The sequence below is a fragment of the Entelurus aequoreus genome, linkage group LG01, assembly GCF_033978785.1.
Source record: "Entelurus aequoreus isolate RoL-2023_Sb linkage group LG01, RoL_Eaeq_v1.1, whole genome shotgun sequence".
In the NCBI taxonomy this organism is placed as follows: domain Eukaryota; kingdom Metazoa; phylum Chordata; class Actinopteri; order Syngnathiformes; family Syngnathidae; genus Entelurus; species Entelurus aequoreus.
In genome coordinates, this window is record NC_084731.1 from 46,407,990 (window position 1) to 46,425,361 (window position 17,372).

General features: G+C 40.6%; 1 protein-coding gene across 3 annotated transcripts in view; it reads left to right on the forward strand.

The window, feature by feature from the left end:
* Positions 1-1,156: 1,156 nt before the first annotated feature.
* Positions 1,157-17,372, forward strand: part of LOC133653395 (transcriptional regulator QRICH1-like) — a 30,794-nt gene continuing 14,578 nt past the window's right edge. The window contains exons 1-3 of one of the 3 annotated variants that reach the window (XM_062052613.1): positions 1,157-1,464; positions 2,363-2,619; positions 7,247-7,351. In XM_062052613.1, coding sequence (XP_061908597.1) covers positions 1,347-1,464; positions 2,363-2,619; positions 7,247-7,351 — 480 coding nt within the window. In that variant the 5' untranslated portion in view covers positions 1,157-1,346. The other 2 variants (XM_062052622.1, XM_062052630.1) reach the window with 2 other exon arrangements.

A 17,372-nucleotide genomic window follows, 5' to 3' on the forward strand; every position in this document is an offset into this window, starting at 1 on the left:
GCATTTCTTCCGAAAACACAGCAATTGAGTTTCAGTGATACCGAACTCGTACCGTATAAAAACTATAGAATCTGATATTGTTTGTAGCGCGAGTAGTAAGAATGTGCAGATGTTGCTAAAACCGAGTTCACACTTGTTTCGGTTGAAATAAACATTTGCTCTGCTAGTGTGCTTCGCCTTAGGTCAAACGTGAACAACATAATCCGCACCCTGGTGTACATCAAACAAAGAAGTGAACTCTAATGCGGCTCCAATGTGAATGCTACACAATACGGATCAGTGTTGACATGACAAAATGACAAATATGGAGAAGAAAAAGTGTTGTTTTTTTGTAGTCCCCTCACTCACTCGATCTTATATTACATCTTATATTAAATCACCAAAATGATTCCCGAGCGCGGCCACCGCTGCTGCTCACTGCTCCCCTCACCTTCCAGGGGGTGGAAAAAGGGGATGGGTCAAATGCAGAGGGCAATTTCACCACACCTAGTGTGTGTGTGTTTTACCATGAATTGATTAACGTGGACCCTGACTTAAACAAGTTGAAAAACTTATATTCGGGTGTTACCATTTATAAATAATGATACATTTAGTGGTCAATTGTACAGAATATGTACTGTACTGTGTAATCTACTAATAAAAGTGTCAATCAATCAATCAATGAATGTGTGACTATCAGTGGTACTTTAACTTTAACTTTACATACTTAATCAACCAGGAGACAGTATTTTTGTTTAGAATATTTGCATTTCATCAGGTAAAATGTCAAGAACATAGCTTAATTGAATCCTTATTTTATGCAAACATCAGTGTAAATGCATTATAAGTATCCCAACATAGTTTGACATTATATCATAATTGTTTGTAGTTTATTTACGTGTGGAAATGCATATGTTTTTAACTCAGGCCTATCGTTTCAAAGCTGAACATTTGAGTTTCAAAGACTTAGTTTGATGCAAAACTTGCATATGTAATCTGATTTCAATTGTTTTATTATTTGATATACAGTATTACATGGATGTGTTGGTGAACATGTGTATGTTGTTGAGTTATCAAAACTGTAAAATGACAGTGACTTAATTTAATATTGGATGCATAGAATGTGATTACCGAATTGTTGGTGCAAATGTGTTGTTTTTGGTGCTTGGTTGGAGCCACAAGGAGGTGCAGCCATTGTGAGCAGGCTGCAGGTCGTCGCCTGGCAGAGCTCGGATCGCCTTGTGTTGTTTTTTCAGGGCCTTTTCTTTTTTGTCCTTTTTCTACCACCTTGGATAACCCACCAAAAGAGGGGCGTTTAATGCGCGCCTGGGTGTTCGGAGCCGCACAGCTGCTTGTCATACTTGTGCATGACTAAATATGCACCTTGCAGAAGGTGGAGAAATAGTTTGACACTGGGAAAAAAAGGCGCCTGGAACAACGACGCAGACGTCAGAGAGAGACCTCGCCTGCTAGCCAACGCTTGCTGTAAAAAAATTGTTATTGCAAACTAATCGTTGTTTTGCGGGGGTTTTGCATGGACTGCGCGGCAGAGTGGATGGCATGCTGGTGGTAGCTGTTGGGCGATCATCGGCTTTTTACTTTTAAACATCGTGCCTTGGCGCAAAGGAGAGGATTTGCTTTTATTTAAGGTAGCATGACAGGATCCGCAGCGACCTAGCCAAGCCTGCTAATGTTAGCGCCGGAGCTAGCGATGTGTTGGCTGGCGTAAATGTCTGTAGCAATGATCTATCGTGATGTTGTTGGTTATTTACCACTAAAAACAATATTCTAGGTTCTACTGAAACACATGTATACACTGAATTAATTACATAAGTAGTCAAAATCCAGTCTGGCTAACAGTGCGAAGCTAGCAGGCTAACAATTAGCGTGGCTAATGTGTACTCTTGGCTTGTACATTAGCATTTAGCATTAGCTTTCCGAGTAAATTTACGTCAAACTATGGCTCACAAATGAGCCGATTTTAAAGTTTCCTGGCGGTTGCTGTTGTTAAAAAGTTGACTAAGTCTTGTTTTTTCCCCGTAGAAGACAACGACCACACCAGCTCAATTTGTATGTCGGGACTCGTTAACTATCGTGTGTTTTGCTAGTTTAGCAATGTTGTTTAGATACTTCCATCGATTTCTACCGATTGTCCCTTTTGGGGTCGTGGGGGGTGCTGGAGCCTTATTTCAGCTGCATTCGGGCGGAAGGCGGGGTACACCCTGGGCAAGTCGCCACCTCATCGCAGGGCCAACACAGATAGACAACATTCACACTCACATTCATACCCTAGGACCAATTTAGTGTTGCCTTACTGGGGTTAATTGTGACCATTTGTTACACTGAAGGCTAATAACATTGTGTCAACCTGACTATCTTCCAGGTCCAGTGACAATGAACGAGCAAGAGGCTGGTGTGGTGTCTTTTGACGAATATGTCCGCCAGAAGGCCAGGAGTGTACCCCAGCACAGGATGAAGGAGTTCCTGGAGTCCCTCTCCAAGGGCCCCGAAGTTCTGCAGGAGTTCAGTCAGCAGGGAGTGGCGACCACCACAGCTATGGTATACCAGGAGCAGACCAACAACTGTGTCTACACGGACAGCACCGAGGTGGCAGGCTCTCTCCTGGAGCTGGCATGCCCAGTAAGATCAACTTTTACCACATCCTTGCATCTATTTTCTATTTATCTTGGGGTCACGGCCAGGTGAGCGGGAGTTTATCCCAGCTGACTTGAGGTACACCCTGGGCTTGATGTCACCAGTCAATCCCATTAAGGATGCAAAAAATATGAATCAGGATTTTCTTTCTCAGAACTGAGATTGTGATTCTCTGGGATTTTTTTTTTTTTACGCTAAAACACCACTTTCAGGACCGTATGCATTTTATGTTTATCACACCACTAATTGTATGCATTTTCGCTACCCGGCATGCATTTTAAAGAGGAACCACAGTTTTTTTTAGAATGTTGCCTACTATTTACAATCTTTACGAGAGACAAGAACACATATATATATTTTTGTATGCATTCTAACTCTTAAATAAAAGTCCACTTACAATAAAGCCACTGGGAGCCATGACATCAAAACAACAACAATACTCTATTTACGTTTTGTGACCTGATTGGCAACACTAAATTGGCCCTAGTGTGTGAATGTGAGTGTGAATGTTGTCTGTCTATCTGTGTATGAGGTGGCGACTTGTCCAGGGTGTACCCCGCCTTCCGCCCGAATGCAGCTGAGATAGGCTCCTGCGACCCCGAAAGTGACAAGCGATAGAAAATGGATGAATGGATGGACCTGAATTTTTACCAAATATCAGCAATATTGTTATTAAAACCCCTAATGTTGAGGTCTTACATTGACCAAGCGCATTGATCAGAGAGAGGCGACTGCCTTATGCTGCTGTATTGACATCCGCTCGTGAGCTGCTTTCTCTCGGAGCTTGTGAACATTTGTTCTAAATTATAAATCATGCCTCTCATCTTGATAGTAATATGATGTGGACATAAACTTAGAAGCTGGTCAACTCTGACATCCAACTTAGACCTGGAGGTGGCAAGAAAGACCCCAAAAGACACTGGTTTGCACCCAAGTATTATTAGTCATACTTAATCTAAACAGGAATATATCAATATTCCCGGCATATTAATGAGAGCAGACATTGTACAGTAAGTGATGTTTTAGTATGTTAGTTGGCTCTCATGAAGTCTGCATGAGTTGTATCAATCCATCCATTTTCCACCGCGTGTCCCTGTCGAAGGAAAAAGCGAATGCTCTGATGCGTCTATTAAATGAATGCACCGGTGTATGCTTCAAATGAGCAAATTACGTAAATAATAGGTTTTCTTTTGAATGTGCCTGTTACTAAATTACATATATACTTACAGGATGTATATAAAACCTTGATAGAAGTTTTTAGATGTTTTGTTAAGCGCTTTATAGGCAGAATAGAGCGACTCCCATTGGTTCCATTGTAGGCGGACTTTTGCTTGCATTTATTTACTAGTTAAAATGCATAAAAAAACAAATACATATTTGGGATTGTCTTTCATAATGATTGTGAATGAAAGGCAAAATTCCAAGACAAGTGCAGTTTCCCTTTAAGTTTTGAATTTGGTCTGAAGCTCGTCAATCTTTTTACCTTATTTCCTGAATACAACTCGTTCAGACGGCATACCGCCCACCTTTGCGAACACCCTTTCTGGTTTTGAATCAATGTTTGCTTTAAATATGAGTGTTGAAACACATTAATCAGTTCCAGCTACAATAACACTCCCCTTCTCTCTTTAATTACCATTGTTGGCTCACGACGACGAAAGTTAACAAGCTAAACAATTGTCAAGAGCTGTGGTTGTTTTCTTGAGTTGACATCACAAAGAGCTATACAGTAAAGACCGGCGTGTCCAAAGTACAAAATAAAATGTAATACCAGCAGAGAATAGTAGAACAACTGAAAAAAATCCATCAAGTCAAAAACATTGCATACTTGCTCACTCCACAATACATTCATGCATGTAATGAAGTGTGATGGCTTTTCCCACTAGCTGAAGATTGATATTCAGACTCATTGAGGGACATGAAGAGTGAGGAGGAAGTGTAGACTGCCATGGTAACAACCATGCAGCAAAATTATTTTTGGTAAAATGGCAGCATTTTTTGTGATGCAGCTTTCATTCAAAATAAAATATTTATTCCGAAATGACAGTGTATAAGGAATGTAAAGAGAAACGGTATTAATGATAACTGGGATAAAACGTACAGTTAGTATTACTGTTTATAAAAAATAAAATTACACAAAAAACAATAACAGCACTTTGATAAACTCACAGACTTGTTTGTTAGATGAATGCTTAGATGAAAACAAGAGACATTAACATATTTCCCCATAAGGAACCAACGAACACTGATTAGGGCTACTGGTGTATTTTAGAAAGAGATATTTATTTGCGACAATACCCCGATGGAGATATATTTTAATGTGCCTTTGTTACAACCGTTTGCTCTTCTGAAGGGCACAGCACATGATATTCTTTTTGGCTCAGCCCCCTTGCGTGTTTACATATGCTTCTCTAACGCACAGCGACGCAATACAACACACTTTTTAAAAGAATATGACTCCATCGTGCGTAGTTTTCGACTTCCGAGTGAATTATTGCTTTGTCAACGACTGCATTAGGCTATTGGTGAGTGACTACTTTATCTACACATGCACCAATTTGCTTGAGAACCTATATTTCTCCTTGTAGTGATTTTATCACTAATCTCATATGTTTATGTTGTTCGGTTCTGTTAGCAACTTGGCACAGCAGCTAGCAATAGCTCCTCTCTGCTGCTAGCTGTGTCAAATGTTTAGCTACTCCTCAGCTTGGAAGTGCCTCTCCCTGTAGCCCGTGCAGACTGACCTAGTGCAGCGGCTGGGTGACTGAAGAGTAGTTTCAAACTGAAGAGCCAGCCAGCGGTCTTCACCTCAGTGAGTGAGTAGACACTCCAACAATTGGCTATAAACCTAACGTGATTGAACAAAATTAACAAAAACATGCTTTTGAAATAGCCCTGCGATGAGGTGGTGACTTGTCCAAGGTGTACCCCACCTTCCGCCCGAAGCAGCTGAGATAGGCTCCAGCACCCCCCGCAACCCCGAACGGGACAAGCGGTAGAAAATGGATGGATGGATGCTTTGAAATAGTAACTGCTAACCAATTACTTTATTAGAAAAAGCAACACGTTACGTTAGTACTTACAACAAAAAGTAATCTGAGTACTCTCAACACTGGTTATTCAGCCATAAAAGACTTAGGCAAACCTAAGCATTTTGCACGTTTTGTTTAAGATACCGATGTATATCGCCATTTGGCCTAAAATACCCTAACCTGAGTCCAAACTTATATAAACATTACTGTCTGAGCAACTATTTTGTTTAATCGTGCACATTGAACCTACAAGCTGTGCTCTCATAGTACTGAGTAATCAATCTCTACATAGATGTGTTTTTATGGTGCATTCAGACTGCTGAACACAATAGGACGCCACAACGTCGCCAGAACACTGTCAGTGAAGCATAAGAAACAAAAAAAATTCAACTTCTAACAGTGTGTCAATGTATTTTAGTTATTAAAAAAAAAAAGATTCTAGTGTGTGTATAGTTACTTTTTGAGCACATTCAACAATACCGCAGTAATAATGATAACCATGACATAACATTTTCATACGGTTGCATGTCTACTTTGCAAATTAGTGTGAATTGATTCTTGTGCGGCTCTAATTCACACTCACATTCACACTAATGGACAATTCAGAGTTTCTAATTAGACCGAACACTGCATGTTTTTGCAATGTGGGAGGACTTTTTATTAAATAAATTAAGTTTCATTGTATCCGCTATCTTAGTTACCGGTTGTGCTGCTTATGACAGATACAGATAATCTCAGCAGATATTTCACCTCAGCTTTCTCTGCATTCATAACCTGAACAGCAGCTTCAAGTGCAGGTATAGTAGTGTGCACTCCTGAGTCATTAGTATGGATTACTTCAAACAAAAACACACAAAAAGAAGGAACATGTTCCCAGATTAATAACGTGTGCGATTAAAACAAAAACAATGATTATAGAAAACAAACATTTGGTAAAATAAAACATTTCTGAGTGTGTCAAGCAAAACAGTGTTTCCCATAGAACTGCTTTGTGGGTGCAGGGGTGGCGTCAAGATGATATCATATAATTAGCATAATTTGCTTGATTTAATTTTTTTTTTAAAAAAGTCTAAAAAAGTTATACATTTTAAAACAAATGTTTCTGTTATAATACATTTTTAGAATGACATATTTTTTACACATTACATTATAGCTTTTTGTTACATAAAAAAAAAAGAGGGTTTATTTTATTTTTATTTCCACAATGCAACACGAGCACATAGATAAAACACAAATAATTTTCGAGCCGCACTTTGGGCACCACCGGTTTATTTACATGCATTATTCTGCCCTCCCTGAATGTTGAAATTTAGTTATGCAGGTAGGTAAACAATCATTTAAAAAAAATGTAAATCTTAAAAAAGAAAAAAACGATTTTTTAAATGTGTAATTACATAATTTGTGAGGGCTCAAATTTATTTGTGGCGGCCCACCACAAACTCTGCAAAAGCTTTTTGTGAAGGCAAAGTTTCTAATACAGCTCTTGTGTTTGAGCTTAGTGTACCTTCTTTTTAATGACCAGGAGCCTATTTTTTTTTTGTACGGACTTGTTGATCTTTCATGCTTCTTCTCTGTGTCAGGTTCAAATCCAGGGGCAGCCGGTTCTGCAGATGACTGCATCCTCTCAGCAGGACCTGCAGGGTCTTGTGTCCCAGGAAGAGCTCACAGAGGAGCAGAAACAGCAGGTACGCTTTCAAAATAAAAGTAGAGTGGCACTTTCTAGGGCAAACAGAATGAAGTTTGAAAAGATGTTAACCATGGTTTATTACAACTATAATTAAATTACTCACTCCATCATTTGTGGTGGAGAATTTGCCTTTAGTAGGTGGAGACTTTATGCGTCGCACACTGAACATTTAACCGTAACAATATGAACATTTCATATCACAGTTATCATTATCACTGTATTGTTGAATGTACTCAAAAAGTACTGTACACACCTAGTAGTATTCTCCTGTGGAGATTGCTTCGAGAATATGGGGTACCTGACCGCCTGATTGTGGTATTCCGCTCCCTGCATGATTGGAGTCAGAGCTTGGTCTGCATTGCCGGCAGTAAGTCTGACCCATTTCCAGTGAAGGTTGGACTCCGTTAGGGTTGGCTTTTGTCTCCGATTCTGTTCGTAATATTTATGGACAGAATTTGTTGGCGCAGACAAGATGTTGAGGGGATCTAGTTTGGTGGCTGCAGGATTAGGTCTGTGCTTTTTGCAGATGATTTGGTTCTGCTAGCTTCATCTGGCCAGGATCTTCAGGTCTTGCTGGATTGGTTTGCAGCTGAGTGTGAAGCGACTGGGATGAGAATCAGCACCTCCAAATCCGAGTCCATGGTTCTCGCCCGAACAATTGTGGAGTGCCATCTCCGTGTTGGGGAAGAGATCTTGCCCCAAGTGGAGGAGTTTGAGTACCTTTGAGTCTTGTTCACGAGTGAGGGAAAAGTGGATTGTGAGATCAACAAGCGGATCGGGGCGGCATCTGCTGTGATGCAGACCCTGTATCGATTAATCATGGTGAAGAAGGAGCTGAGCCGGAAGGCAAAGCTCTCAATATACTGGTAGATTTACATACCTATCCTCACCTACGGTTATGAGCTTTGGGTTGTGACCGAAAGGACAAGATCACAAGCAGAAGGGACCCAAATTATTTTCCTGCGCTGGGTGCCGGAGCTTAGAGATAGGGTGAGAAGCTCAGTCATTTGGGAGGAGCTCAGAGTAAAGCCGCTGCTCCTCTACAACAAGAGGTGCCGGATGAGATGGTTTGGTCATCTGATTAGGATGCCCCCTCGGATGCCTTCCTTGGGGAGGTGTTTAGGGCACGTCCGTGGCAGGAAGCCACGAGGAACAGATTGAGGAGACTGTCTCCCAGCTGGCCTGGGAACGCCTCAGGATCCCCCGGGAGGCGCTGGACCAAGTGGCAAGGGAGAGGGAAGCCTGGGGTTCTCTGCTTAGGCTGCTACCCCGCGACCCAACCTCAGATATGCGGAAGAAGTTGAATGGATTGATAAATACAATAAATAAATAGCCACACAATATACTTTCTTGGCAGAAAAAATGTGTTATATAATATTATTGTTCAGGCTACTTAAGAGCCCTATTTTTATTTGAGTGTTTAAATATGTTTATCTTCTTTCGTTTTAATTTGTAAAATGTGTAGTTTTTTGTATAGTAAAGAAAAAAACTTATGTTGCGTTCGTCACGGTTTATGTGATTTCCCGCAAATTCACTTTCTGTTGTCATATTGCTTTCAGTACCGATCGATCTCTCTGTCCAAGAAAGCACAGCCTGTAGGTTTAATGTGCACAATTGAATAGCTTAGTTCAGGGGTCGGCAACCTTTACCACTCAAAGAGCCATTTTGACCCGTTTTACAAATTAAAGAAAACAATGGGAGCCACAAAACTCTTTTGAAATTTAAAATGAAATAACACTGCATATAAAGTTTGTTTTGATTTGTGCTATGTATAAACAAACTATTATGGGTTACATTTATGAAATCAACGAACGACTGCAGAGAAAATGAAGTATAAAATTTCTGCATGCAACAAAACATTTTTAACTCAGAAAAAGACGTCGGTTGAAGGTTAAGTAAAATACTTAATGTCTATTTAAGTCCTCCTTGTAGTAATGAAAAAACAAAACGCAGAACTTAAATTATCCACTGGCAGAGAACCAAAAATGTCCTCTCTCTCTGTGCCGTCATCCTTTTACTGGCGCCGTGCAGTCAGCTGCCAACTGAATAATAAAATGTCTATTTCACTGAACAATTAAAAAATGTGAATATTTTATATTCATACTTATATTTATTTATATATATATATATATATATATATATATATATATATATATATATATATATATATATATATATATATATATACAGTATATGAATATATTATAGGAAATTAAAATATTTCTCATACTTCAATACGTCAATGTGATTTCTGCTCCTGAACCGCAGCGCACAGCGTCTCCACTTCAGGGCTGTATGACGTCACCTTTATCTTCACACAGGATTATAAACTCTCATCTGTGAGGCGTGTTTGTTTTTATGAAGATGGCGGCGCATGGCTATGCTGCGGCTCGCTAACGCTCTTGGGAGTGTAGAGTGATTTGGCAAAAAACACCTGTCATTTCTGTCAATTTCATGGCTGGCTCAAAGCGTGAACACTCTGTGATCACATACGACCGACAGACAATTCTGGATGTGGATGGATCGGGTCGTTATAGACTGAAAGATGCATGTACGGTGGACCTCCTCGCTAGCATGGGAATACTTCGCGGGCTACATCGAGCGGCCTTTGTAGCAGCGGAGTCAAGTTCTAGCGGTGACCGCCAATGGAGACGACGTAAGCGGTGCGAGCGGAAGCAGAAGCGGGGATGCCGAGCGGGGCTAACAACAAAGAGAAAAGCTAACCAAAGAAGCGTGGAGTCTCCGGGTAAAAAGCCATTTAAACTAGAACTAGCCGGCGTCAGGCTGGATAATCCTTGCACACATAGCAATTCTCTTAGAATAAAACACAACTCACATAATGGTTTTTCTTTTGTGACCGTGTCAGAGGCAGACATACATTGTACTGAGGTAGCTAACTATGATGCGTTCAGTTTATCGCAACATCAAGCAAACAATCTGAATATCCCCGTCGTATCAATTCCTAGATATGGTCGAAACTATTTAAAGTGCACTACGCATAATAAACGCAACATTATTAATATTGCTACTTCGGATAATTTCAACAAACAATCCTCAAAACAGCCCACTACCTATAATATGGGCTTTTTAAACATAAAATCATTATCTTCCAAAACGTTATTAGTTAATGAAGTCATTAGAGACAACAAACTTGACGTCGTTGGTCTCGCCGAGACCTGGCTCAAACCAGACGATTTTTTTGCGCTAAATGAGGCATCTCCTCCTAACTATACCAATACACATGTTGCCCAACCTCTTAAAAGGGGAGGGGGTGTCGCACTAATATACAATGAAAACTATAATCTTACACCTAACCTAAATAATAAATATAACTCGTTTGAGGTGCTGACTTTGAGGTTTGTCACACCGCTGCCTCTCCACCTGGCTGTTATCTACCGCCCCCCTGGGCCCTATTCGGACTTCATCAGTGAATTCTCAGAGTTTGTTGCTGATCTGGTGACGCACGCCGACAATATAATCATAATGGGGGACTTTAATATCCATAGGAATACCCCATCGGACCCTCCATGCGTGGCGCTCCAGACTATAATTGATAGCTGTGGTCTTACACAAATAATAAATGAACCCACGCATCACAACGGTAATACGATAGATCTAGTGCTTGTCAGGGGTGTCACCACCTCTAAAGTTACGATACTCCCGTACACTAAAGTAATGTCCGATCATTACCTTATAAAATTCGAAGTTCTGACTCATTGTCAACAAACTAATAAAAATAATAATAACTACTATAGCAGCCGCAACATTAATGATGCCACAACGACGACTCTTACTGACCTGCTGCCTTCGGTAATGGCACCATTCCCAAATTATGTGGGCTCTATTGATAACCTCACTAACAACTTTAATGACGCCCTGCGCGACACCATTGATAGTGTAGCACCGCTAAAGCTAAAAAGGGCCCCTAAAAGGCGTACCCCATGGTTTACAGAAGAAACTAAAGCCCAGAAATTATCATGTAGAAAGCTGGAACGCAAATGGCGTGCGACTAAACTTGAGGTTTTCCATCAAGCATGGTGTGATAGTTTAATAACTTATAAACGCATGCTTACCTCAGCTAAAGCTAAATATTACTCAAATCTCATCCACCTCAACAAAAATTATCCTAAATTTCTGTTTAGTACAGTAGCATCGCTAACCCAACAAGGGACTCCTCCCAGTAGCTCCACCCACTCAGCAGATGACTTTATGAATTTCTTTAATAAGAAAATTGAAGTCATTAGAAAAGAGATTAAAGACAATGCATCTCAGCTACAACTGGGTTCTATTAACACAGATACGACTGTATATACGACGGATACCGCCCTCCAAAATAGTTTCTCTCTCTTTGATGAAATAACATTGGAGGAATTGTCAAAATGTGTAAATGGGACAAAACAAACAACATGTTTACTTGACCCAATTCCTGGGAAACTTATCAAGGAGCTTTTTGTATTATTAGGTCCATCAGTGTTAAATATTATAAACTTATCACTTTCCTCTGGCACTGTTCCCCTAGCATTCAAAAAAGCGGTTATTCATCCTCTACTCAAAAGACCTAACCTCGATCCTGATCTCCTGGTAAACTACCGGCCGGTGTCCCACCTTCCGTTTATCTCGAAAATCCTTGAAAAAATTGTAGCACAGCAGCTAAATGAACACTTAGCGTCTAACAATCTCTGTGAACCTTTTCAGTCCGGTTTCAGGGCAAATCACTCTACGGAGACAGCCCTCGCAAAAATGACTAATGATCTATTGCTAACGATGGATTCTGATGCTTCATCTATGTTGCTGCTTCTTGATCTCAGCGCCGCTTTCGATACTGTTGATCATAATATTTTATTAGAGCGTATCAAAACGCGTATTGGGATGACAGACTTAGCCTTGTCTTGGTTTAACTCTTATCTTACTGACAGGATGCAGTGTGTCTCCCATAACAATGTGACCTCGGACTATGTTAAGGTAACGTGCGGAGTTCCCCAGGGTTCGGTTCTTGGCCCTGCACTCTTTAGTATTTACATGCTGCTGCTAGGTGACATCATACGCAAATACGGTGTTAGCTTTCACTGTTATGCTGATGACACCCAACTCTACATGCCCCTAAAGCTGACCAACACGCCGGATTGTAGTCAGCTGGAGGCGTGTCTTAATGAAATTAAACAATGGATGTCCGCTAACTTTTTGCAACTCAACGCTAAGAAAACGGAAATGCTGATTATCGGTCCTGCTCAACACCGACCTCTATTTAATAATACCACCTTAACATTTGACAACCAAACAATTAAACAAGGCGACTCGGTAAAGAATCTGGGTATTATCTTCGACCAAACTCTCTCGTTTGAGTCACACATTAAGAGTGTTACTAAAACAGCCTTCTTTCATCTCCGTAATATCGCTAAAATTCGTTCCATTTTGTCCACAAGCGATGCTGAGATCATTATCCATGCGTTCGTTACATCTCGTCTCGATTACTGTAACGTTTTATTTTCGGGCCTCCCTATGTCTAGCATTAAAAGATTACAGATGGTACAAAATGCGGCTGCTAGACTTTTGACAAAAACAAGAAAGTTTGATCATATTACGCCTATACTGGCTCACTTGCACTGGCTTCTTGTGCACCTAAGATGCGACTTTAAGGTTTTACTACTTACGTATAAAATACTACACGGTCACGCTGCTGCCTATCTTGACGATTGTATTGTACCATATGTCCCGGCAAGAAATCTGCGTTCAAAGAACTCCGGCTTATTAGTGATTCCCAGAGCCAAAAAAAAGTCTGCGGGCTATAGAGCGTTTTCTATTCGGGCTCCAATACTATGGAATGCCCTCCCGGTAAAAGTTGGAGATGCTACCTCAGTAGAAGCATTTAAGTCTCCTCTTAAAACTCATTTGTATACTCTAGCCTTTAAATAGACTCCCTTTTTAGACCAGTTGATCTGCCGTTTCTTTTCTTTTTTTTTCTACTCTGCTCCCAACCCGGGGTGGACCGCTAGCCTGTCCATCAGATCGGGACATCTCTACGCTGCTGACCCGTCTCCACTCGGGATGGTTCCTGCTGGCCCCACTATGGACTGGACTTTCGCTGATGTGTTGGACTTTCACAATATTATGTCAGACCCACTCGACATCCATTGCTTTCGGTCTCCCCTAGAGGGGGGGGGGGGGGTTACCAAATATGCGGTCCTCTCCAAGGTTTCTCATAGTCATTCACATTGACGTCCCACTGGGGTGAGTTTTCCTTGCCCGTATGTGGGCTCTGTACCGAGGATGTCGTTGTGGCTTGTACAGCCCTTTGAGACACTTGTGATTTAGGGCTATATAAATAAACATTGATTGATTGATTGATGAAGTTCATGTTGGAGAACACCTGCTCACACCCATATGTGGATCCAAAGATCGACAGGACTCCAAGTGCATACTTTTTCATGTTCACATAAAAGTCGGGATAGCGTTCCAAGTTTCGAACGCAGGTTTGTCTGGTTTGGGGAGGTTTTCAATATCACACCATTTGTGATTCTGAGCAAGAACGGCCTTCTGGCGTGAACCATCTTCAAGGTCCGCTGTCAGGCGCTTTAACTTGGACACCCACATGTCTTTGTCGGCTATGTCAGCCAGTTCCATCTCAAGTTCTGTGCGGCCGTGGCCGTGTCCCGAGGTTTGACAAGCAGAGCGCAAGGATGAGGGCGCCCGTGACAAGCTGAGCCACATCAGAGTGATCAAAGAGCCGCATGCGGCTCCGGAGCCGCGGGTTGCCGACCCCTGGCTTAGTTGCACATACAGTAATGTGTTAAAATAAATTTAGATTGGGGAACATCATTTTTAATGCCAAAAGACAATGTCTTTTGTATTCATGTTAGCATTTAATCTAGCTAGTGCTAGCTTGCTTCTCAAGTAAATGAGCAGTGTCACCGTTCCGTGAGTTTATCAGTGTTATAAATTACAGTTGTATGATCATTTTAATTTAAAACAGTGATACTCACTGTGGGAAGTTTTACTGCGGTTTATCATTATACCGTTTATCGTTACATACCTGCACATGAGCAAAAAGAAGTTAACAAAAAGGGAGAATACTGCTTTTGCCTGCGAGGCCAGTGTCTTCACATTTAGACTAAATATTTATTACCCTAATGTACTGATCGCAGGTGGTTCTTATCACACTTTTCCTCTTTGCCATTACTTGTACGCTCTTGTGGTGGTATTACAAAAAAGTCAAAGAAAACGCTGAACACCCTTGTAGAGTGATGCTGGCTCAAATTAAATTTCAATTGATGACACGTTTCAGTTTTTGTGCAAATTAAGTTTTCCGCGTTAACAGGGCTGTACGCTTAGCTTTTTCACTAGTAGCACCAGTGCTACTAAATGGGGAAAAAAATTATAGGACAGTATTTTTTGTAGTACAATCAATCAATCAATGTTTATTTATACAGCCCTAAATCACAAGTGTCTCAAAGGGCTGTACAAGCCACAACGACATCCGCGGTACAGAGCCCACATAAGGGCAAGGAAAAACTCACAACCCCAATGGGACGTCGATGTGAATGACTATGAGAAACTAGTACAGAAAAAATGTAGTAGCAATATGAAATGTGTTAAATATCACAATTTCATTATCACTCAAAACCACTGTGGACTGGACTTTCACAATGTTATGTCAGACCCACTCGACATCCGTTGCTTTCGGTCTCCCCTAGAGGGGGGGGGGGTTACCCACATATGCGGTCCTCTCCAAGGTTTCTCATAGTCATTCACCGACGTCCCACTGGGGTGAGTTTTTCCTTGCCCGTATGTGGGCTCTGTACCGAGGATGTCGTTGTGGCTTGTACAGCCCTTTGAGACACTTGTGATTTAGGGCTATATAAATAAACATTGATTGATTGATTGATTGACAAACAATGTACACATGTGCACTCATGCATATAAACACAATGCTATCATAAGGCTTACTGTAATGCTCAATTAAACACAGAGAACATCCCTAAACTCATTGTCGCTAACACAAGTGTAGGGCTGGGCGATATGGACCTAAACTCATATCCTGATATAGTTTGGCCCATAAACTAACCCATACATGGAAATATCCGTTGACGTAACTAAAAAAGTAAACAAAAACAGGTACCGACAAGTAAGAAAAGTACGTTTTGTGTAATAGGATCCCAACTTAAGAGGTGTTTTGAGATAATAAAAAAGAAAGACTTGAAAATAATATAAGAAAAGTCTTAATATAATCTCCAATCTTATTTAAAAAACATTTAGCTATGCTCAATTCTTCAGTTAACAAAAATATAAAATAACAAAATTTAAGATAAAGTGTCCTGGTTTAATAGGACATGTTTAAACGTCAGCAGCAACATGAAAATAATTTACCTTTAACAATGGTGTTTTTATAGGCAAACATTATAGGACATGCACACAAAGATTTGTGCCAGCAAACGCCAACTTGCCAACTGCTTGAAGATGCTGTGTGACTGACTGTCTTCAGAAAAGTAGTTTTTTTAAGTCAATATTTGTAGTTACTCGTTACTTGACCAAAAATTTGATTTAATTACTCTTTAATAAATGCAATTAATTACTAGGGAAAGTAATTATTGCATTATTAAAAAAAACGTCAAAAATCTGGCATCATGCCGTTGAGACGAGTGTCATATGAAAGCATTGTGTGTGTGTGTGTGTGCGTGCGCGCGCCTGCGTGCCTTTTATAAAAGGAGGTGCCTTTTGTGTATTGACGTGAGATGTCAGCGAATCCAGCTTGAGATGTTTTTGTTAGCTTAGGCTAGCAGCGGCAGTTTCTCTGAGGGAAGCTCTTTTGAATCTTTCACTGGTTTGTGTTACCTCTGCTTAATAAATAGATTGAATGTGCTTCCATGGCTGTATGTTCTTGTCAACAAACAGGGTATTATTTGAGTGGCAAGTTTGTCACTTCAATCATTTATTTGTTGTTTCATATTCCTTTGACCTAAGTAGTTACTAGCACAAAGTGCAGTTTGTGTTAAGTTTTAAGATGGTGACAAAGTGTTTTACTGACTAGTTCCTCCAACTGCGATCTTCTTTCTTCCATGTTGGGAAGGCTGAGTCAGTCTGAGTTTGTGAAGAAGCGGGGCTCCCCTCTGTGCATGGCGCAGGAGGAAAGGACACACACAGCTATCAGCCCGCACAGAGTGATCAGTACTTCCGAGTTAATCACTTGTCCATTTAGTTATGGTTATGAGTTTATTTCAAACATGCTATACAGGTTGGCGAACATTTTACTCTAGTTTGATCAAATTTGGATGGATTTCTTTTAGGAGCAAAATGCGATGAAAAGGTTGAAATCCCTATTCGCATATGTGCGACAGTTTTTTGTTTTTTAAGCCGCACGGTCTATTTTTAGTCGCATTTGCGAGTAAATTTGTTGCACTGTACAACTCTGGTTAATGGAATCACCGTATTTCCCAATTAAAACAGACTCTACTATTAAAAGTAGGAAGTCACGTGAATTGACGCAATGTGATGGTAATACTGTCATCGTGAAGACCTGTTTAAGGGGACTTGTGCACCTCATGAACATTCATCACCTGCTCCCTCCAAAACAAAACTTTTCACTCACATTGGGGTAAGACGTTACTGTTTTCATGTTGACATTCAAGCGAGCAAGCTGGCGCCAGTCGGTCTATGAGTTTATCAAAGTGCAATTATCAATCACGTTTTTTTTCATAATTTTAATTTAAAATGGAACCTAATTTCCAGGTTACGATGTTTATTTGAATACTAATCATTGGGAGTTTTACAGCGGATATCAATAATACCGTATATCCTTACATGCCTAGTATGGATCCTTGGATTTCTCACACAGTACGCACTACAAATTAAGGACAGGTTGTGTAACTGCCTTGCGTTTGGCGTCTGCTTGGTCAACACAGTGCAGCCCAGTCTTTGGCTAACTGGACTTATGGAGAGCAATAATGTCAAAAGGAAGCCAGAAGCTTGTAAACCCTCTTTTGTATAATGTTGCCTGTTTCGTCCACTTGGCCTTACTGTTGACA